At 39.9% G+C, this 18375-nt stretch overlaps 1 protein-coding gene across 1 annotated transcript in view; it reads right to left on the bottom strand.

The window, feature by feature from the left end:
- Positions 1-18375, bottom strand: part of riok3 (RIO kinase 3 (yeast)) — a 58310-nt gene that overhangs the window by 17203 nt on the left and 22732 nt on the right. The window contains exons 3-5 of the mRNA XM_062991053.1: positions 15494-15633; positions 15162-15269; positions 9319-9428 (exon numbers count right to left, since the gene is read on the bottom strand). Of these exons, the coding sequence (XP_062847123.1) occupies positions 9319-9428; positions 15162-15269; positions 15494-15633 (358 nt within the window). The remainder of the gene's footprint in view (positions 1-9318; positions 9429-15161; positions 15270-15493; positions 15634-18375) is intronic.

Genomic DNA, 18375 nt, shown 5'->3' with positions numbered 1-18375 from the left:
TCCATGCCATGCCGCATTGCTGCAGTAATCCAGGCAAAAGGAGCCCCAACTAAGTATTAAGTGCTGTACATGCTCATACTTTTCATGTTCATACTTTTCAGTTGGCCAACATTTCTAAAAATCCTTTTTTTGTATTGGTCTTAAGTAATATTCTAATTTTCTGAGATACTGAATTTGGGGTTTTCATTAGTTGTCAGTTATAATCATCAACATTAAAAGAAATAAACATTTGAAATATATCAGTCTGTGTGTAATGAATGAATATAATATACAAGTTTAACTTTTTGAATGGAATTACTGAAATAAATCGACTTTTTCATGATATTCTAATTTTATGACCAGCACCAGTATATACAGCTCACAGTGTTTCGCACTTTTGCACAACGCAATCACGCTGTGAAGAAGTCCGAGGGCTGCATCCGAAATCTCATACATAAACAGTACTTAACAGTACTTAAACCGGGTACTTTTCGCGTACAGTTCAATGAATACTATGTATTTGGACACGCTCGTCACTCCTGCGTACGGTTCAGTATGAAAGTGCAATTTAGGACGCAGCCGATTTGATAGCGCAGACTGCAAATGGTAAGAGAAAGAAAATAACGAGGGGCGAACAGAGGAGACTGGACAGAGAAAACCACAGAAAGTTTGACATAATTTTAAGCTGGAAAAAACGAAAACTCAGTAAAACATCCACACCATCAGAGCGTCTTGTTGATACGCTGACTTTTCTTCATTGCAACCACCACATGTTTTTTGAAGGTTTAGGCAAATACACATGTACACGCACACAAACGCCAAATGTACCTCATCTAGGAGATACAATGCTGACAGATTTTTTTTTTATCTCATACAAATGCCACAAAGCCTCCCAACAAAATATTAAAGGTTTATGTTCTGCGTGAGCTGTAGCTGAAACCTTTAGTTCTGAAAGTTGCACAAATTAGAGGCTTATGTTTATGTATTATTGTATATGATTATTTATGCCTTAGTTTTAGGTTACCTGTATACATTTTAAAAGTAATTTGATTTATTTTTGATGTATTTGTTTTCGCATTTCAAAAATGTTCTCTTTAAACTGTCCTGTATGCAAGGAATAAAAATGTACATTTGTTTTAAGAGACGTCTTCATTTAATCTCATACATATTTATTTTTACTCTTTATTAAAGCAAAAGTATTTCGTATCCGATTACTTGATTAACCGCTGGAATAATCGATAGAATACTCGATTACAAAAATAATCGATAGTTGCAGCCCTAGCATCTAGCGAGAGTATTGTTTCAGGCATACTGGATGACGAGGGGCCGTAAAGGATGTTTAAGAGGCGTCTAATATTAAAAAATAAAAAGCGATTTAAAAAAAAAAAAAAAAAAAAAAAGATTTTAGCATCCATATTTAAAAGAGAAATTGGACGAAATGAGCTGCATTCAAGTGGAATCTTGTCCTTCTTGAGTATTAAGGAGATGATTGCTTGGCGCATGGTCGGTGGCAGGGATTTTTGAGAGAGCGATTCTTCGAAAACAGACAACAGTAATGGGGAAAGCTGGTTTGAAGACTTTTTGAAAACCTAATTTGGGTAACCATCCAGCCCTGAAGATTTACCACTTTGCATAGCTTTGATGGCAGAGGCAGACAGATACTCCTCCAGCCTGGCAGAGGTCTTTGAATCTAGGGATGGGAAATGTAAAGTCTTGAAAAAGTTTTCAAATTTGGAAGTATTTACAGATGAGTCAGAGGTGTATAATGACTGGTAGAATGTTATAAAAGAAGTATCCTCTAGTCAAAGGATTGCGAAACAGCCACACATCAGCTGCCCCATATGCTTCGAGGAAATGCTGGATAGCATTTGCTGATTTAGATAAGGGAACTTTTTTGGATGAACTACAATCTAAGACAGAGGAGAGTATGCAAATCATGTCACCACCAAAGATAAGTAAAAAAAACACAGGATTATGTCAATGTAGTGCATATATAGTGGGGCCAAAAAGTATTTAGCCTCAAACAGTCAACCATGGCCAAGACCAAAGAGCTGTCGAAGGACACCAGGAAGAAAACTGTAGACCTGCACCAGGCTGGGAAGAGTGAATCTACAATAGGCAAGCAGGTTGGTGTGAATAAATCAACTGTGGGAGCAATTGTAAGAAAATGGAAGACATACAAGACCATTGATAATCTCCCTCGATCCTGTGGGGTCAAAATGATCATGAGAACGGTGAGCAAAAATCCCAGAACTACACGGAGGGACCTGATCAATGACCTGCAGAGAGCTGGGACCAAAGTAACAAAGGCTACCATCAGTAACACACTTCGCCGAGAGGGACTCAAATCCTGCAGTGCCAGGTGTGTCCCCCTGCTTAAGCCAGTATGGATGAACGGGGCCATGTATCGTGAGATTTTAAGCCAAAACCTCCTTCCATCAGTGAGAGCATTGAAGATGGAACATGGCTGGGTCTTCCAGCATGACAATGATCCCAAACACACTGCTCGGGCAACGAAGGAGTGGCTCCGTAAAAAGCATTTCAAGGTCCTGGAGTGGCCTAGCCAGTCTCCAGACCTCAACCCCATAGAAAATTTGTGGAGTCCGTGTTGACCAGCGACAGCCCCAAAACATCACTGCTCTAGAGGAGATCTGCATGGAGGAATGGGCCAAAATACCAGCTACAGTGTGTGCAAACCTGGTGAAGACTTACAGGAAACGTTTGACCTCTGTCATTGCCAACAAATGTTATGTTACAAAGTATTGAGTTGAACTTTTGTTATTGACCAAATACTTATTTTCCACCATAATTTACAAATAAATTCTTTAAAAATCCTACAATGTGATTTCCTGGATTTGTTTTTCTCATTTTGTCTCTCATAGTTGAAGTGTACCTATGATGAAAATTACAGACCTCTCTCATCTTTCTAAGTAGGAGAACTTGCACAATCAGTGGATGACTAAATACTTTTTGACCCCACTGTATATTAGCCAATTTAATCAGAAATGCATAGAATTGCCCCACCATGATAACGTAGCGCCCTGCAAAGTCAGCCTCAACACTTGTTGCAGTAAAGGGTATATTTTTGTCAATCAGTATGGCTGCCCCTCTAGCCCTTGAACTGAATTTGGAATGATATATCTGTCCTGTCCAGCTTCTTTCTAATCGGAAATGGTCTGCTACCTGCAGATGTGTCTCCTGAAGGAATGCAATATCTGCCTTAAGCTGTTTTAAATGTGAAAAGACCTTTTAACACTTAACCGGATGATTAAACGATTTAACATTCCAACTTACAAAATTAACTGTAGACCTCCGAGACAGGATTGTATTGAGGGACAGATCTGGGAAAGGTACAGAAAAATCTCTGCAGCATTGAAGGTCCCAATGAGCACAGTGGCCTCCATCATCCGTAAATGGAAGAAGTTTGGAACCACCAGGACTCTTCCAAGAGCTGGCCTGCTGGCCAATCTGAGCGATGGGGTAGAAGGGCCTTAGTCAGGGAGGTGACTAAGAACCCGATGGTCACTCTGACAGAGCGCCAGCGTTGCTCTGTGGAGAGAGGAGAAACTTCCAGATGGACAACCATTTCTGCAGCTCTCCACCAATCAGGCCTGTATGGTAGAGTGGCCAGACGGAAGCCACTCCTCAGTAAAAGGCACATGACAGCCCGTCTGGAGTTTGTCAAAAGGCACCTGAAGGACTCTCAGACCATGAGAAACCAAATTCTCTGGTCTGATAAAATAAAAATTTTTCCTTGATGTGCGCTGCTCTGTGCGGCTGCCAGTCACAGTCTCTCTGTGTTTCTGCGTCTTTTTTGTGACTTTTCAAGAAGAAGGGAGGGGGACTCGCTGTGTTTGTGAACAACAGATGGTGTAACCCTGGTCACATTACGGTGAAGGAAGTGATCTGTCAGCCGGACATTGAACTGTGTGTAATCGGAATGCGTCCGTATTATTTGCCACGAGAATTCATAAAAGTGGTTTTGTGTGCTGTGTACATTCCTCCGTCTGCCAGCGCAGACATTGCGTGTGACGTCATCCATTCAACTATCGCTAGAGTGCAGAACCAAAGTCTGAGTGCCTTCATCACAGTGTCTGGTGACTTCAATCACACTTCACTTTCATCATGCCTGCCTACATTCACTCAGTTTGTAAAATGCAGGACTAGAGAAAACAGAACACTGGACTTGTTGTATGCTAATGTCAAAGAAGCGTACAAATCCACAGCTCTCCCTCCGCTGGGACGATCTGACCACAATCTGGTACTCCTCAATACACAGTACAAGCCCCTGGTCCAAAGACAGCCAGCATCCACCATAACAGTGAGGAAGTGGTCACCTGAGGCCGTGGAATCACTGCAGGGCTGTTTTGAGGCCACACAATGGGACGTTCTCTGTGACCCTCACAATCAGGACATTGATGAGATAACAGCGTGTGTCACGGACTACATCAACTTTTGTGTTGACACCGTTGTACCCTCTAAAACTATCCGATGTTTTTCTAATAACAAGCCATGGGTTACAAGCAACCTAAAATCCCTCCTGAGCCAGAAGAAGAGAGCCTTCAGAACAGGGGACAAGGAGGAGCTAAAGACAACGACTCTCCTTCTGCCCCATTGTCCTCTGCTTTGTCTCCAGCCGTCTTGCATCTTAACACCCCAGCACAACAACAGTCATCATCATTCACAGCCCATACCTCCACCTCACCTGACATGAATGTTCCTTCCCCCAACCACACTCCGGACCAGTCTAGCAGCAGGGTACCAACTTTTACTGCTGACCAGGTGAAGAAAGAGCTGAAGAAACTCAAGCAGTGTAAAGTGGCTGGACCGGATGGCATTCAGCCTAAGGTATTAAAACTATGTGCTGAGCAGCTGTGTGGAGTCCTTCAGCACATCTTCAAATTGAGCTGCAGCCTAGGAAAGGTCCCACTCGGGTGGAAAACTTCTTGTGTGGTTCCTGTCCCCAAGAAGAAGCAACCATGACTGGCACTAAATGACTACCGTCCTGTTGCTCTGACCTCCCACCTGATGAAGACACTAAAAAGACTGATGCTGGGCCACCTGAGATCACTGGTAGGAGCTGACCTGGACCCCCTGCAGTTTGCATATCAGGATGGCATTGGAGTGGATGATGCTGTTATCTATCTGCTGGACAGAATGTACTCCCATCTAGACACTACAGGCAGAACTGTGAGGATTATGTTTTTTGATTTTCTGGCTCCCCAGGGGACTGTATTAGCACCGTTCCTGTTTAACATCTACACCTCGGATTTCAGATACAACTCTGGCACATGCCATCTGCAGAAATTCTCCGACGACACGACCATCGTGGGGTGTATCAGGAATGGGCTGGAGGCTGAATACAGGAAACTGGTTTCAGACTTTGTCGACTGGTGTACACTGAAAAAACTTCAGCTCAACATCAGTAAGACAAAGGAGATGGTGGTGGACTTCAGGAAACTCAGACCTCCCCTGGCACCAGCCACTATCAATGGAGCAGAAGTGGAGGTGGTTGACACTTACAAGTACCTGGGTGTGCACTTGGACAACAAACTGGACTGGAGTTTTAACACCTGTGTAGTGTTCAAGAAAGGTCAGAGTCGTTTGTACTTTCTGAGGAAACTGAGGTCCTTTGGAGTGTGCACTAAACTCCTATGGACATTCTACCAGTCTGTTGTTTCTAGTGCCTTATTTTATGCTGTTGTGTGCTGGGGCAACAGCATTAACAAAGGTGCAATGAACAAAATAAACAAACTAATTAAGAAGGCAGGCTCTGTTGTTGGAGTCACACTGGAAGAAGTAGCAAAAAACCGGACACTCAATAAGCTGCTTTCTATTAAGGACAAAACATCACACCCCCTGCACACTACAGTGGAGAAACAGAGAAGCATGTTCAGTGGTAGACTGATACAGCTGCGCTGTACTAAAGAGTGCCGTGTGAGATCTTTTCTTCCCACTGCAGTAAGACTCTACAATGATTCTCCTCATTCCAGAAACACTACGGATCTCCTGCCACCTGAACAGTGTTGTTTAATTTCTTTTATCAGTGCAATATCTTTTTATCTCTTTTAGTGCAATATACTTTTGTAAAATGATATATTTTTCTCTTAGTGCAATAATACATATGCTGCTGTTTTTTGATAATGTCCTGTCTTTTTGCCTATGCCCTGTTATGTTTAATTGTGTTGTTTTTTGTCTTCCCTTGTGTAATTTGTACTGTAATTTGTAAATTGTAACTTGTAACAGTGTAATTTGTAAAGTACTGTGACACTGCAATTTCCTTCGGGATCAATAAAGTGTTATCTTATTAAATTATTTGGCCTGAATGCCAAGCGTCATGTCTGTAGGAAACCAGGCACCACTCATCACCTAGCCAATACCATTCCTACAGTGAAACATGGTGGTGGCAGCATCATGCTGTGGGAATGTTTTTCGGCAGCAGGAACTGGGAGACTAGTCAGGGTCGAGGGAAAAATGCACTGCAGCAATGTACTGTACAGAGACATCCTTGGTGATAACCTGCTCCAGAGCTCTCTGGACCTCAGACTGGGGTGAAGGTTCATCTTCCAACAGGACAACGACCCTAAGCACACAGCCAAAATAACAAAAAAGTGGATTCGGGACAACTCTGTGAATGTCCTTGAGTGGCCCAGCCAGAGCCCAGCAAAAACCTGATTGAACACCTCTGGAGATATTTGAAAATGGCTGAGATTTGAAAATCCAACCTGATGGAGCTTGAGAGGTTCTGCAAAGAAGAATGGGAGAAACTGCCCAAAAATAGGTGTGCCAAGCTTGTAGCATCATACTCAAAAAGACTATAATTGCTGCAAAAGGTGCTTCAACAATGTATTGATCAAAGACTATGAATACTCATGTACATGTAAAATTTTTGTGTTTTATAAATTTACAAAAATTTCAAACAAACTTTTTTTATTGTGTGCAGAATTTTGAGGGAAAAAAATTATTTTATCCATTTTGGAATAAGCCTGTAACATAACAAAATGTGGAAAAAGTAAAGCACTGTCAATACTTTTTGGATGTACTGTACATACATATCTTACAATTTAACTGCACAGTAAAATAACAAAAATGGTCATGACCATCATGGTCATCACACAAACATACACACCTAAACATACACTCATATGAGGACTCACATGCTTAACCTCATGCACACAAGCACACACATACAAACACACACATACCCAAACTCAGACACACAGTCATCTACACGCACACACCTACACATACACGCCTGGGTATACATATACTTATGCCAGGGTAAAGGCAATCACTGTGAAGCAAATATATAGACATAGAGGGGCAAAGTAAGTTATATTAACACCATAACTACACACAACTACACACAACATAACCATAACTTATGACCCCAACTGAATCAATGCTAAAATGAGTTATAGCATAGCATTTAGTCTCACAGTCCATCCTCTGTCGCCAGGACAATTTTAGTTGCATCTGTGAATTCCTTTTCTTCTACATTGCATGTGATGTGAAATCGTGCTGGAAAAAAAAGTGTGCCATAACGAACGCCCTGGCGATTTCAAAGCAGCTTTTTAACCTCTCTGAAGGCAGCCCGAGCCTTGACAACACTTGGAGTATAGTCCGGGTAAATGGCAATTACCTCGCCATTAATTCAGAGTGGAGCATGAGAACGTGCACGGTTCAGTACTTTAACACAGTCTTGGTAATAATGTAGCTTCGCTACAATGGCGTGCAGTTTGCCATCAGGCCTTCTCATAGACGAGCTTCTGTGTGAACGGGCCACAAGCACATCTTTATCCAGATGCAACACTTCTCTCAAAAGTTTTGAAACAGATGAAGCAGAACTTGACGCGTTCGTCTCAGCCACTCCGTGTATTCTAATATTACATCTCCTCATTCTCCCCTCCATGATCTCACATTACTCCTTAAACTCAGCCACCTCGGCTTTCAAAGCGGTCACAGTTGTTTGTAAAGCAGTAATTTCATCAGTCCAGGTTGATAATTTCTTTAACAGTGTTTTTCACTTCGTCCATTTCGCAGTGTATTGCCGTTGTGCTATTTGCTAATTCCAATCTTACCGCCTGCAGTTCTTTTATAGAAAGTTAAATTCTTCGGCAAGCGTGTTTTTTTATTTCTGCATTCCATTTTAGAACTGTCCGATGGTGACTGAGTCCGTTGGGCCTAGCATCAGTTGGTCCAGTGTATTTATATTTGCCATTGGCTTACATATAAATGATCTCCCAACTTCAGAGATGCTTTCAACATGAATTGCGCAGTGTTTTCCAATGTAATGCACTTATTTATTTTAATTAAATTAGAGGCTCAGTGGGAGCATTAACTAAATACGTCCTCCATCATTGCGAGCTCAGCAGCGCCCTCTGGATTGAATACTTTTGCTCAAAAAGGTGACTGTGTGCACAAGATGGTTGCTAAGGTATTACTTGGCAAAGGCTAATGTGTTGCTAGGTGGTTGCCAAGGTGTACTAGTGGTTGGTTGGTGGTTAAGTGGTTGCTAAGGTATAGCTAATTGGTTGCTAGGGTAACAGTTGTTGTTAAAGAGTTGCTAGGCAGTTACTAATAGGACACCAAATGGTTGCTAGGTGGTTGTTTGGTGTTAATTGCTAATGTGTTGTTAAGTGTGTGCAAGCATATAGTTGGTGGGGTGTGTGTATCCAAAAGCTGTATACAAGCCACAGTGTCATCAGCAAGACGAAAGGTTTACAGTTGGAAAGGCATTGATATCTCGAAAATTCAAAAACGGAATAGAAGTGAATGGAGCAAAAAATGTGTATAAAAACAGGCGTGGTGGGTGAACAGGTGCACATATTCAAAAGCTGAATACAAGCCACAATGTCATCAACGAGCCGGGCAATTTAGAGTTGGAACAGCGTCGTTATCTCGAAAAATTCAAAACATGAATGGAAGTGAATGGAGCAAAAAATGGGAATAAAAACAGGTGTGGTGGGTGAAAAGGTGCATGTATCCAAAAGCTGTACAATAGTTGTGGTGTCATCAATGGGACGGATGATTTGAAACGGTGTCAATATTTCGAAAACTGCAGACGAAGAAAGACGGCCAAAAACTGGTGGAATAATAATAATGAAAAGAAGAAGAAGACTTTTGGATAACGATAATGTGATTGCCCACTGAAGAAAATGTGAGTGTGACTGCAGCTCAGCAGTGATATGTGGGGTGTTGAATACTTTTGGTGAGATGTGTGATATTGTTTGTGCATGTACGTATTTGGTAAGGTGTAAATACTTTTGCTAAGATACGTGCTATGGTAACCTACTTCAATCACACTAATAATTTAAAAAGCAGTTTGAGCCGACTTACATTGTCCATACGTGCAGTGTTTTTTCGTCCACAAACCTCCTCATCATGTTTTGTGGTAATGTTTTTGCCCTTTCCAGCAAAACCTTTTTTTGGTGTAATGGTTGGCTTTTCTGTTAAACAAACAAAATGTAATAAAGTTTGGTTTTTAAAAACTGACTTCTCACAATATCTTAAAAGTATGCCAGGTGAATTCTATTACAGAAAGCCAGAATGCAATTATCCATATCCTGTGCAGTGGTTATTTTAAGTCTAAAGTACAGAAAAAAAACATTACCATAACCAAGGTTCAACTATAAAAAAACAATAAGTAGCATAAATAATAATAAATAATTGCATTTTATATAGTTTTACAGCATAGAACCATTTCAAATGAACAATCTCACTTAGTACTTAAACTCACCAACCAAATGTATTAGGAACACCAGTATAAAATGTAATTATCTGATTAACCTGTCCTGTGGAAGATCTGTGGCTGAAAACATCCAGTCAATGAGAGAGGTCAGTTGTAAATTGTCAGATTGGTTCAAGCTGACAAAAAAATTAAGTTTACTTAAATCTCTTGTTATAACCAAAAAGCATCCTAAAAAAACACATCAAACACTGGGGTGGATAGGTTCTAAAAAAAGAAGACCACATTAGGTTACAATGAACTAATTTACCAAAAGTATTTTATTTTGGCAGACCAATAACTTTACATTAATTTTGTGTTTTTCAAAAAATTTTAAGTGTCCTCTGTTGTAAAGAAAAATTTCCCAGAACAAAGAAATGTTTTGCTGAATGTGCTTTACTTAATACAGTTTAGGCCATTTTGTTTCTTTTTTTTTTTTTTTTACGTATTTTCTAATACATTTGTGCTTCCTACATTAAACCCATTTTCTTTATTTTCCACTAAGCAGCACAGTCAGCAAACATTGGCTTTTATTTTTAATTGGACTGGATGAAATTAAAGAAATCTAGGCTTGAAATATTTAAGACCACAGTATTTACACAGTTAGTTATGTAGCTCCAAATACAGTAAGATAATTGTTAAACTAATATGACATGGTCAAAATACACAGTGCATCCGCTTCACTTTTTTCACATTTTGTTATGTTAAAGCCTTATTCCAAAATGGATTAAATTCATTTTTCCCCTTAAAATTCTACGCACAATACCCCATGATGACAAAGTGAAAAAAGGTTTTTGAAATTTTTGCAAATTTTATAAAAAATAAAACACTAAAATGTAACATGTACATGAGTATTCACAAGTCTTTTTGAGTATGATGCTACAAGCTTGGCACACCTATTTTTGGGCAGTTTCTCCCATTCTTCTTTGCAGAACCTCTCAAGCTCCATCAGGTTGGATGGAAATCACAGCCATTTTCAGAGAAATCTGGGCCACTCAAGGACATTCACAGAATCGTCCACTCCTTTGTTATCTTGGCTGTGTGCCTCAGGTCACTGTCCTGTTGGAAGATGAACCTTCACCCCAGTCTGAGGTCCAGAGCAGGTTATCACCAAGGATGTCTCTGTACATTGCTGCAGTGCTGCAGTGATTAGCGTTGCCTGGTTTCCTACAGACAAGACGCTTGGCACTCAGGCCAAAGAGTTCAATCTTTGTTTAATCAGACCAGAGAATTTGGTTTCTCATGGTCTGAGAGTCCTTCAGGTGCCTTTTGGCAAACTCCAGACGAGCTGTCATGTGCCTTTTACTGAGGAGTGGCCACTCTACCATACAGGCCTGATTGATGCAGTGCTGCAGAAATGGTTGTCCTTCTGGAAGGTTCTCCTCTCTCTTCACAGAGCAATGCTGGAGCTCAGTCAGTGACCATCAGGTTCTTGGTCACCTCCCTGACTAAGGCCCTTCTACCCCGATCACTCAGATTGGCCAGCAGGCCAGCTCTGGGAAGAGTTCTGGTGGTTCCAAACTTCTTCCATTTATGAATGATGGAGGCCACTGTGCTCATTGGGACCTTCAATGCTGCAGAGATTTTTCTGTACCTTTCCCCAGATCTGTGCCTCAATACAATCCTGTCTTGGAGGTCTACAGACTTCATGGCTTGGTTTGTGCTCTGACATGCACTACTGTGGGACCTTATACAAATTTTCAATAAATCTGCAAAAATTTCAAAGTGTAGAATTTTGAGGGGAAAAAATGAATATACACTACCAGTCAAAAGTTTTAGAACACCCCAATTTTTCCAGTTTTTATTGAAATTTATGCAGTTTAATGTCTTATTCTACTCTGAAATGAAGATATAGAACAAAAAAACAACTGAAATTAAAAAAAATAAATCATGGAACTAATTTATAAACCAAAATGTATTATAAAAGTTTGATTTATTAAAGTAGATACCTTTGGCATATAAAACAGCTGAACACACTCGGCATTCTTTCTACAATGGAAATTAAATATTCTTTTGAAAGTTCTTCCCAACTGTGTTGCAGAAGTTCCCATAAATGTGTGGCACATGTAGGCTGCTTTGCTTTCACTCTTCTGTCCAGTTAATCCCAAACCAGCTCAATGGGGTTTAAATCTGGAGACTGTGCTGGCCACTCCATGTTTTCAAGCTTACCATCTTGTTCTTTTTTCCAAAGGTTCTGGCAAAGATTGGACTTGTGTTTTAGGTCATTATCTTGCTGTAGGATGAACCCCTGACCAACCACGCGCATCCCAGAGGGTACTGCATGGTGCTGTAGAATGCTGTGGTAGCCGTTTTGGTTCAGGGTACCTCTCACTCTGTACAAGTCACCGACCCTGGATCCAGCAAAACAGCCCCAGACCATCACGCTTCCTCCTCCATGTTTGACAGTCACACACTGAGGAACCATCCTTTTGCCTACTCTACGGCGTACATAAATCCTGCATGATAAACCGAAGATTTCAATTTTGATTCATCAGTCCATAAAACCTTCTTCCAGTCCTCAATAGTCCATCGGTGGTGTTTCATGGCCCAGGGAAGCCTCTTTTTCTTATTCTGACATCTTAGCAATGGATTTTTTGCTGCAACTCAACCTGTCAAACCTGCAACTCGAAGTCTTCTCTTCACAGTTGAAACTGAGACTTGCTTACTACGACCACTATTAAGCTGTGCTTGAAGCTGTTGTCCTGTATGCCGCCTATCACGCAAGCTGTTGACTCTCAGAAACTTGTCTTCTAATTCTGTTGTGGCTTTGGGTCTGCCTGACCTCTTCCTGTCAGAGTTTGCCCCAGTTTCTAAGTGCCTTTTGATGCTGAAGGAAACTGTACTCACTGACAACTTGATTTTCTTCGCAATTTTTCTATAGAAAAGACCTACATTTTGTGTTACGATGGTCTGTCTCTTCCATTGTTAATTGCATTTTTCTTGCCATTTTTATAGCAACACAATACTTTCTGCAGAACAATACTGTTCAAATAATGCTCACAAGGGTATGGTACCACAGTGTGTTCCAACACTACTTTTATGCAGACAGAAGGGGTTGTAAGCAATCAAGAAAAATTGGAAGACCTATAGGAATTGGTAGCATCAACTTTTAAGGCTTGATCAACCTCCATTACTGCAGAACAGCTTTAAGTTGTTAACCCATTTTTTGTTCCCTGAAAAAGGCCATTTTGTATAAGGCTGAAATGTACATTATTTTTCAGTTTAGGGTAACCTCACTTTTTTTTAATCTCTGACAGTTCAGCACTTACCTTTGTACCACTTGGAATTGAACTGGAATTGGAATTGGAACATTGGAATTGAACTGCTTGAGTTTCAATAAAAAAACTGGAAAAATTGGGGTGTTCTAAAACTTTTGACCGGTAGTGTAATTCATTTTGGAATAAGGCTGTAACAACAAAATGTGAAAAAAGTGAAGCGCTGTGAATACTTTCCGAATGCACTGTAGAGTACATGTAATATATACTGTACAAAGCAAAATTACTAAATTATTTTACAGTACAAGTTCATTTTAAAACACAATGCCAAAATTACTGTGAAAGCAATTTTTACTGTAAAATTATAAACAAAAAATATTGGCTGCCAGTAAGGTACCATAAATTTGACAATAGGCAGGCTGCATAAGTATTACTTTTATCATTACAGAGAACGTTAAAACCACTAAACTGGTTGGAATCTTTTAAGTGGATGTATTGCAGTGAGTTGTAGTGCTGCTTATAGGGAACTGATATAATATATTTAATATATCATTTAGGTTACTTGTATACATAAAGTGGATTAAGAAAGTGTTCAGACCCTTTGACTTGTCATGGCTCATCAATAGGGCCCTACTAAATTTACAGGAAAAGTTCCACATTTCTCAACTGTGATTAAATAACTGATTGCTAGTGTAACTAAGCGTCTTTAGAGTTTGCTGAGTTTATAAAGAAATAAATAAACTGGACATAGCCAAATGATTGTGCTGCGCCTCAAAAAAACAAGCCAGTAAAGTATTATGCTCCCAAACATAAACACATCTAACACTGTCATCACACTACAGAAAAGCCTGTTACACTAACTTAATTGTCGTACGATTGCTAGGACTGCCTCATATTGCATATTGAGCCTCATATTTCAGACACTACACGAACAATGTTAAATTGCTTAACACAAACCTTAAATTTTGAATTTTATAGCAAATTGCATATTACACGGGAAACAGCTCATTTCAAGATCTGTGACACAATTTTCATAGCTGTGAATTACGTTGGGCCTTTCTCATCAATTTGTGCCAACTTCATAGAGAATTGTCAATCAGTTTAAAAACTGTTCAATGTGAGTGACCTTTGAGCCCTAAAATTGCATTGGATGAAAAACCATCATGTTATGTGACTATTATATCTGCATCGGCTTGGGAACACTTAGAAAACCTAAGTCCACCAATGCATCAAGAAATACAACATGAATCTCTTTATTTATGCAAAAAGAAATCCAAACATAAACAGACACTGAGTTCTTCATGCCAAAGACTTTCATCAATAAAAGCTTCAAAAGCCAACATCTGTCATGTTGTGGTGGTGCATCAGTGCCCACAGCATGGATGACCAGAGTCTGTTGAGCAGCAGCAGTCAAGCCATAAGGTGCAAAATCCTTTTGCAAAACTGCTTCTCTTTTCAAACCATTAACAAGTATAACTACTAGGAAAGATAATGTAGCAAGCAGGTAAACAAGCCTGTGTCCCAACTTGTTTAAGTTTGTTGCAGGCATCAAATTCTAACATTGTTTATATTTCCAAAATGCATTTATGTTGGTCAGTGAAAACACTGGAAATCTTTTTTTGTGCTTTGTAAGCTAAATAAAGTTTCAAGGCAATCAACTCATGCCAATTCTTTTTTGCTAAAGTCCATAATTATTTTATATAAATTTTTGACAATACTGACATAATAATGTTATCAAAAATTAAAGAGAAGTGTGTTATATTTACTGACCATTTAGCAGAAACCACATAATTAATTCCTGCAAAAATAAGAAAAACTAGTATATTTTGAGAACCTGTAAAAGCAAACTGTTTAGCTCTTGTTTAGGACTGCTTTTGTGTTTTAAATTGTAAACCCCGCTGCATAACACTATCACACTTTAGTTTTAAGAACAGATAACCCTACATTTCTCACACGAATTTTGATAGTGTGAAATGTATTAATCCCCTCAATAATAGGTAGCTATTCAGTCTCAATGCATTCAAAATCCCCACACTTTTCAACTACCACTGCCATGTTTGAATATTGGTCTGGTGTTCTTTTGCACATACAACATTACCCCAGACTCAAACTACCCCAGATTGATTTAAATAGGGGCTATTAAGTAGTGTACTAGGCATGGATTCTGACAACCAAGCAAAATAGACTTGCAGAGCAATGTATGTTTTTTTTGTTGACTGATGACTGTCTTTTCTACTTACCAAGGCGATAAGGATCATGCCGTGTGTCTTGCCAGTCTACTTCTTCTGCAGAACTGTCACTTTCCTCGAAAGGGTGAATCATGCGGTAGTTCTCAAAGGAAATGGAGACTGTTGACATAAAGGATTTTGAAAACTTCAAATACCACACTATTTTAGGAAGTGGGTTATAAGAATGTCAAAATATGCTACAGTGGATTTTTTATTTGTTTACTAATATAATGACATGTCTCAGTTTAGCAATAATAAACATGTCCTTATACTAGCTGACCTACATCTGTGCCCTATTTGACAAGTTCACTATATGATTAGTTATGGTCAATAAATGCACATACCTTTGCTCTCGCCATTAAACTTCTTTTCTTCTCTGCGCAACTGTACGTCAAACTCTCTGTCAAACTCCATCTGAAGCATTTCTGCCAGTATCAGGTCACTGGAAGTATCAGTATTCTGCTGTATACTGGGCAGGTCCACACTGAAAAAAAATTTAATACAGTAAAAGTTTTAGGTGCACAAAGAAGAACTGTAGAGCTTAAAAAAGTAAATACAGAGACATAGTGAATGTTTCTCTGTGGTTAAATACTTCCTACAATCTGATTGGTCGGTACAGAACTTGAAGAATGATATGACACAGAAGCACTATGCCAAATGTTGTCAATCAGACAATCTTTGTTTGCATAACATTATCCTGCATATTACAGCACCACCTAACACTGCAGTTACACCATATTTTTGCCATAATCTACAAACTGTCCATGGTATTGTCTTTAAAGTTTCGTGACAATCAGTGTGTGCTTATGCTTGGCTGGCTCCACCGATGTTTTTGATTGACACCTGGCAATGACACTGTATAGCTATACAGGGATATCTGGAATAATTCTGGCTCTGCGTCTCTGGTGGACTTGCTGTGTTACCTACCACGGAGGCTTTAAGCATGGCTGTAAGAACTGTAAGGTACTCTTTTAGTGAACTATATGCACTACAAAACACTTACTTTAAACCATCTGACTCACTTTATCATCTTCGCAACCTTGGCATCCTGCGGAGACCTAAATACTGCCACCGAGGATCAGGTCGGACATTCGTCTACAAACAGCATTTGAATAATATTCCCACACTTTGGTCGCCATGTCGTCCTAAAATTCCCACGGAAACGTTCGACTCATCTACACAAGCTAGTGGTCGGATACTTCAATATGTTAAAATAATAAATCTGTCTCCACCGAACACTGACTCTAATGTTCAATGTGCTTTACTGAATGTACGCTCTCTTAATAACAAAGCATCACTCATTGCTGATGTTATTGTGGAGCGCAATATTGATCTGCTTTGTTTAACTGAAACTTGGCAGCAACCCAATGATTATGTTGCATTGAACCAAACTTTACCTGCTGATTATTTATATGTATCGCAACCACGTTTATCGGGTCGGGGTGGGGGACTTGCTGTGGTGTACCGGACTAATCTTAAAGTTAGAACGATCCCACTTCCCCCTGTGACCACATTTGAATGTCTTGCACTGCTCATTTCTGCCTCTAGATCTGTTTTAATTCTGCTCATCTACCGGCAACCGAAATTATCACCTGTTTTTATTTCTGAATTTTCTGACATGCTCACCTCTTTTATACCTGTGTACTCTAATGTACTGCTGCTTGGTGATTTTAATATTCATGTTGATTCTGAAAACTGCTCATTTGCCAAAAGTTTCTTAGATCTCCTTAAATGTTTTGACATCGCTCAGAATGTAAATTTTCCCACTCATAACAAAGGTCATACTCTGGACATTGTCTGTACTGCTGGCATCGCTCCCACTAACCTGCATGGTATTGAACTGTTTATTTCTGATCATAAGGCTGTGTTTTTTAATTTTGCCATACCATGTCTTCAGCGTGGGCAGCGTAAATCACACCAGTTCTCATTTAGGGACACTAGAAATATCACTCCTTCTCTCCTCATGGACATGCTCAGTCAGACTGATCAAACTGATCTTGATAGTCACAACACGGACCAGCTTGTGGCTCACTATGACAGTACCCTCTCTGCAATCTTTAGTGAATTGGCACCACTAAAGACTCGCAAAGTAACCTTTACACAACCCGCACCCTGGTACACACCAGAGCTGCGTAAACTAAAAGCTGCAGGTCGTCAGCTTGAGCGTCGCTGGAGGAGAACTGGCTTGACGGTGCATGCACTCGCTTATAAAGATCACGTTGGCTGTTATAAAGAGGAACTGAAAAAAGCAAAAACATTTTACTACTCTAACCTCATTCAACACTCAAATGGCAATCCCAGAGCTCTTTTTCGAACAGTCAATAAGTTGATACGCCCACTGAATTGCTTTCCATTAACCCATTCAGTTGAACTCTGCTCACAGTTTTTGGACTTTTTTAATCATAAAATTGATTCCATATATGCACAGTTTCCTATTATTCCACCTTCTGTGAATCCTCATTCTCTCTCTGTACAATTTACTGGTAGTCATCTTTCCACTTTTTCTACTGTTAATGAGGGTTATGTCAGTCAGCTCATTTTAAACTCAAGAGCCACTACATGTCAGTTAGACCCCATCCCAACACAATGGGTGAAATCTTGCCTTCCTGCTATCTGTCCCCTTATTACAAAGGCCATAAATGCATCACTCACTTCAGGATTGGTTTCAGCGTGTTTGAAGCTGGCAGCTGTTACTCCTGTGTTAAAAAAACCTGCTTAGACCCTGACAACTTTGCTAACTTTAGGCCAATCTCTAATCTTCCTTTTTTGGCCAAATTGTTAGAGCGAACTGTTGCTTCTCAGCTAAATGATCACCTGGAATCAGATGAACTGTTTGAAGTGTTCCAGTCTGGTTTCAGGAAGAACCATAGTACGGAAACAGCATTAGTTAAGGTGGTGAATGATTTGCTATTAGCTGCTGACCAGGGGATGCTGAATGTGTTGATTCTATTAGATCTTACTGCTGCTTTTGATACGGTTTGCCATACCTTGCTACTTACTAGGCTTGCAACATTGATTGGCATCAACGGCACTGCTTTTAATTGGTTCCAATCTTACCTTACAGATAGGCAGCAGTTTGTTTCGGTTGGGAGATTTCGGTCTGATCCGTGTGTGTTGTCCCGTGGTGTCCCTCAGGGTTCAGTGCTTGGCCCCTTGCTCTTTTTATTGTATATGCTCCCTCTGGGTAACATAATTAGAAGGCATGGGCTCCAGTTTCACTGTTTTG

The sequence above is a fragment of the Trichomycterus rosablanca genome, chromosome 3 (assembly GCF_030014385.1).
Source record: "Trichomycterus rosablanca isolate fTriRos1 chromosome 3, fTriRos1.hap1, whole genome shotgun sequence".
In the NCBI taxonomy this organism is placed as follows: Eukaryota; Metazoa; Chordata; class Actinopteri; order Siluriformes; family Trichomycteridae; genus Trichomycterus; species Trichomycterus rosablanca.
The sequence above is the reverse complement of the archived record's forward strand: the minus strand, read 5'-3'. Positions and strand labels throughout refer to the sequence as shown.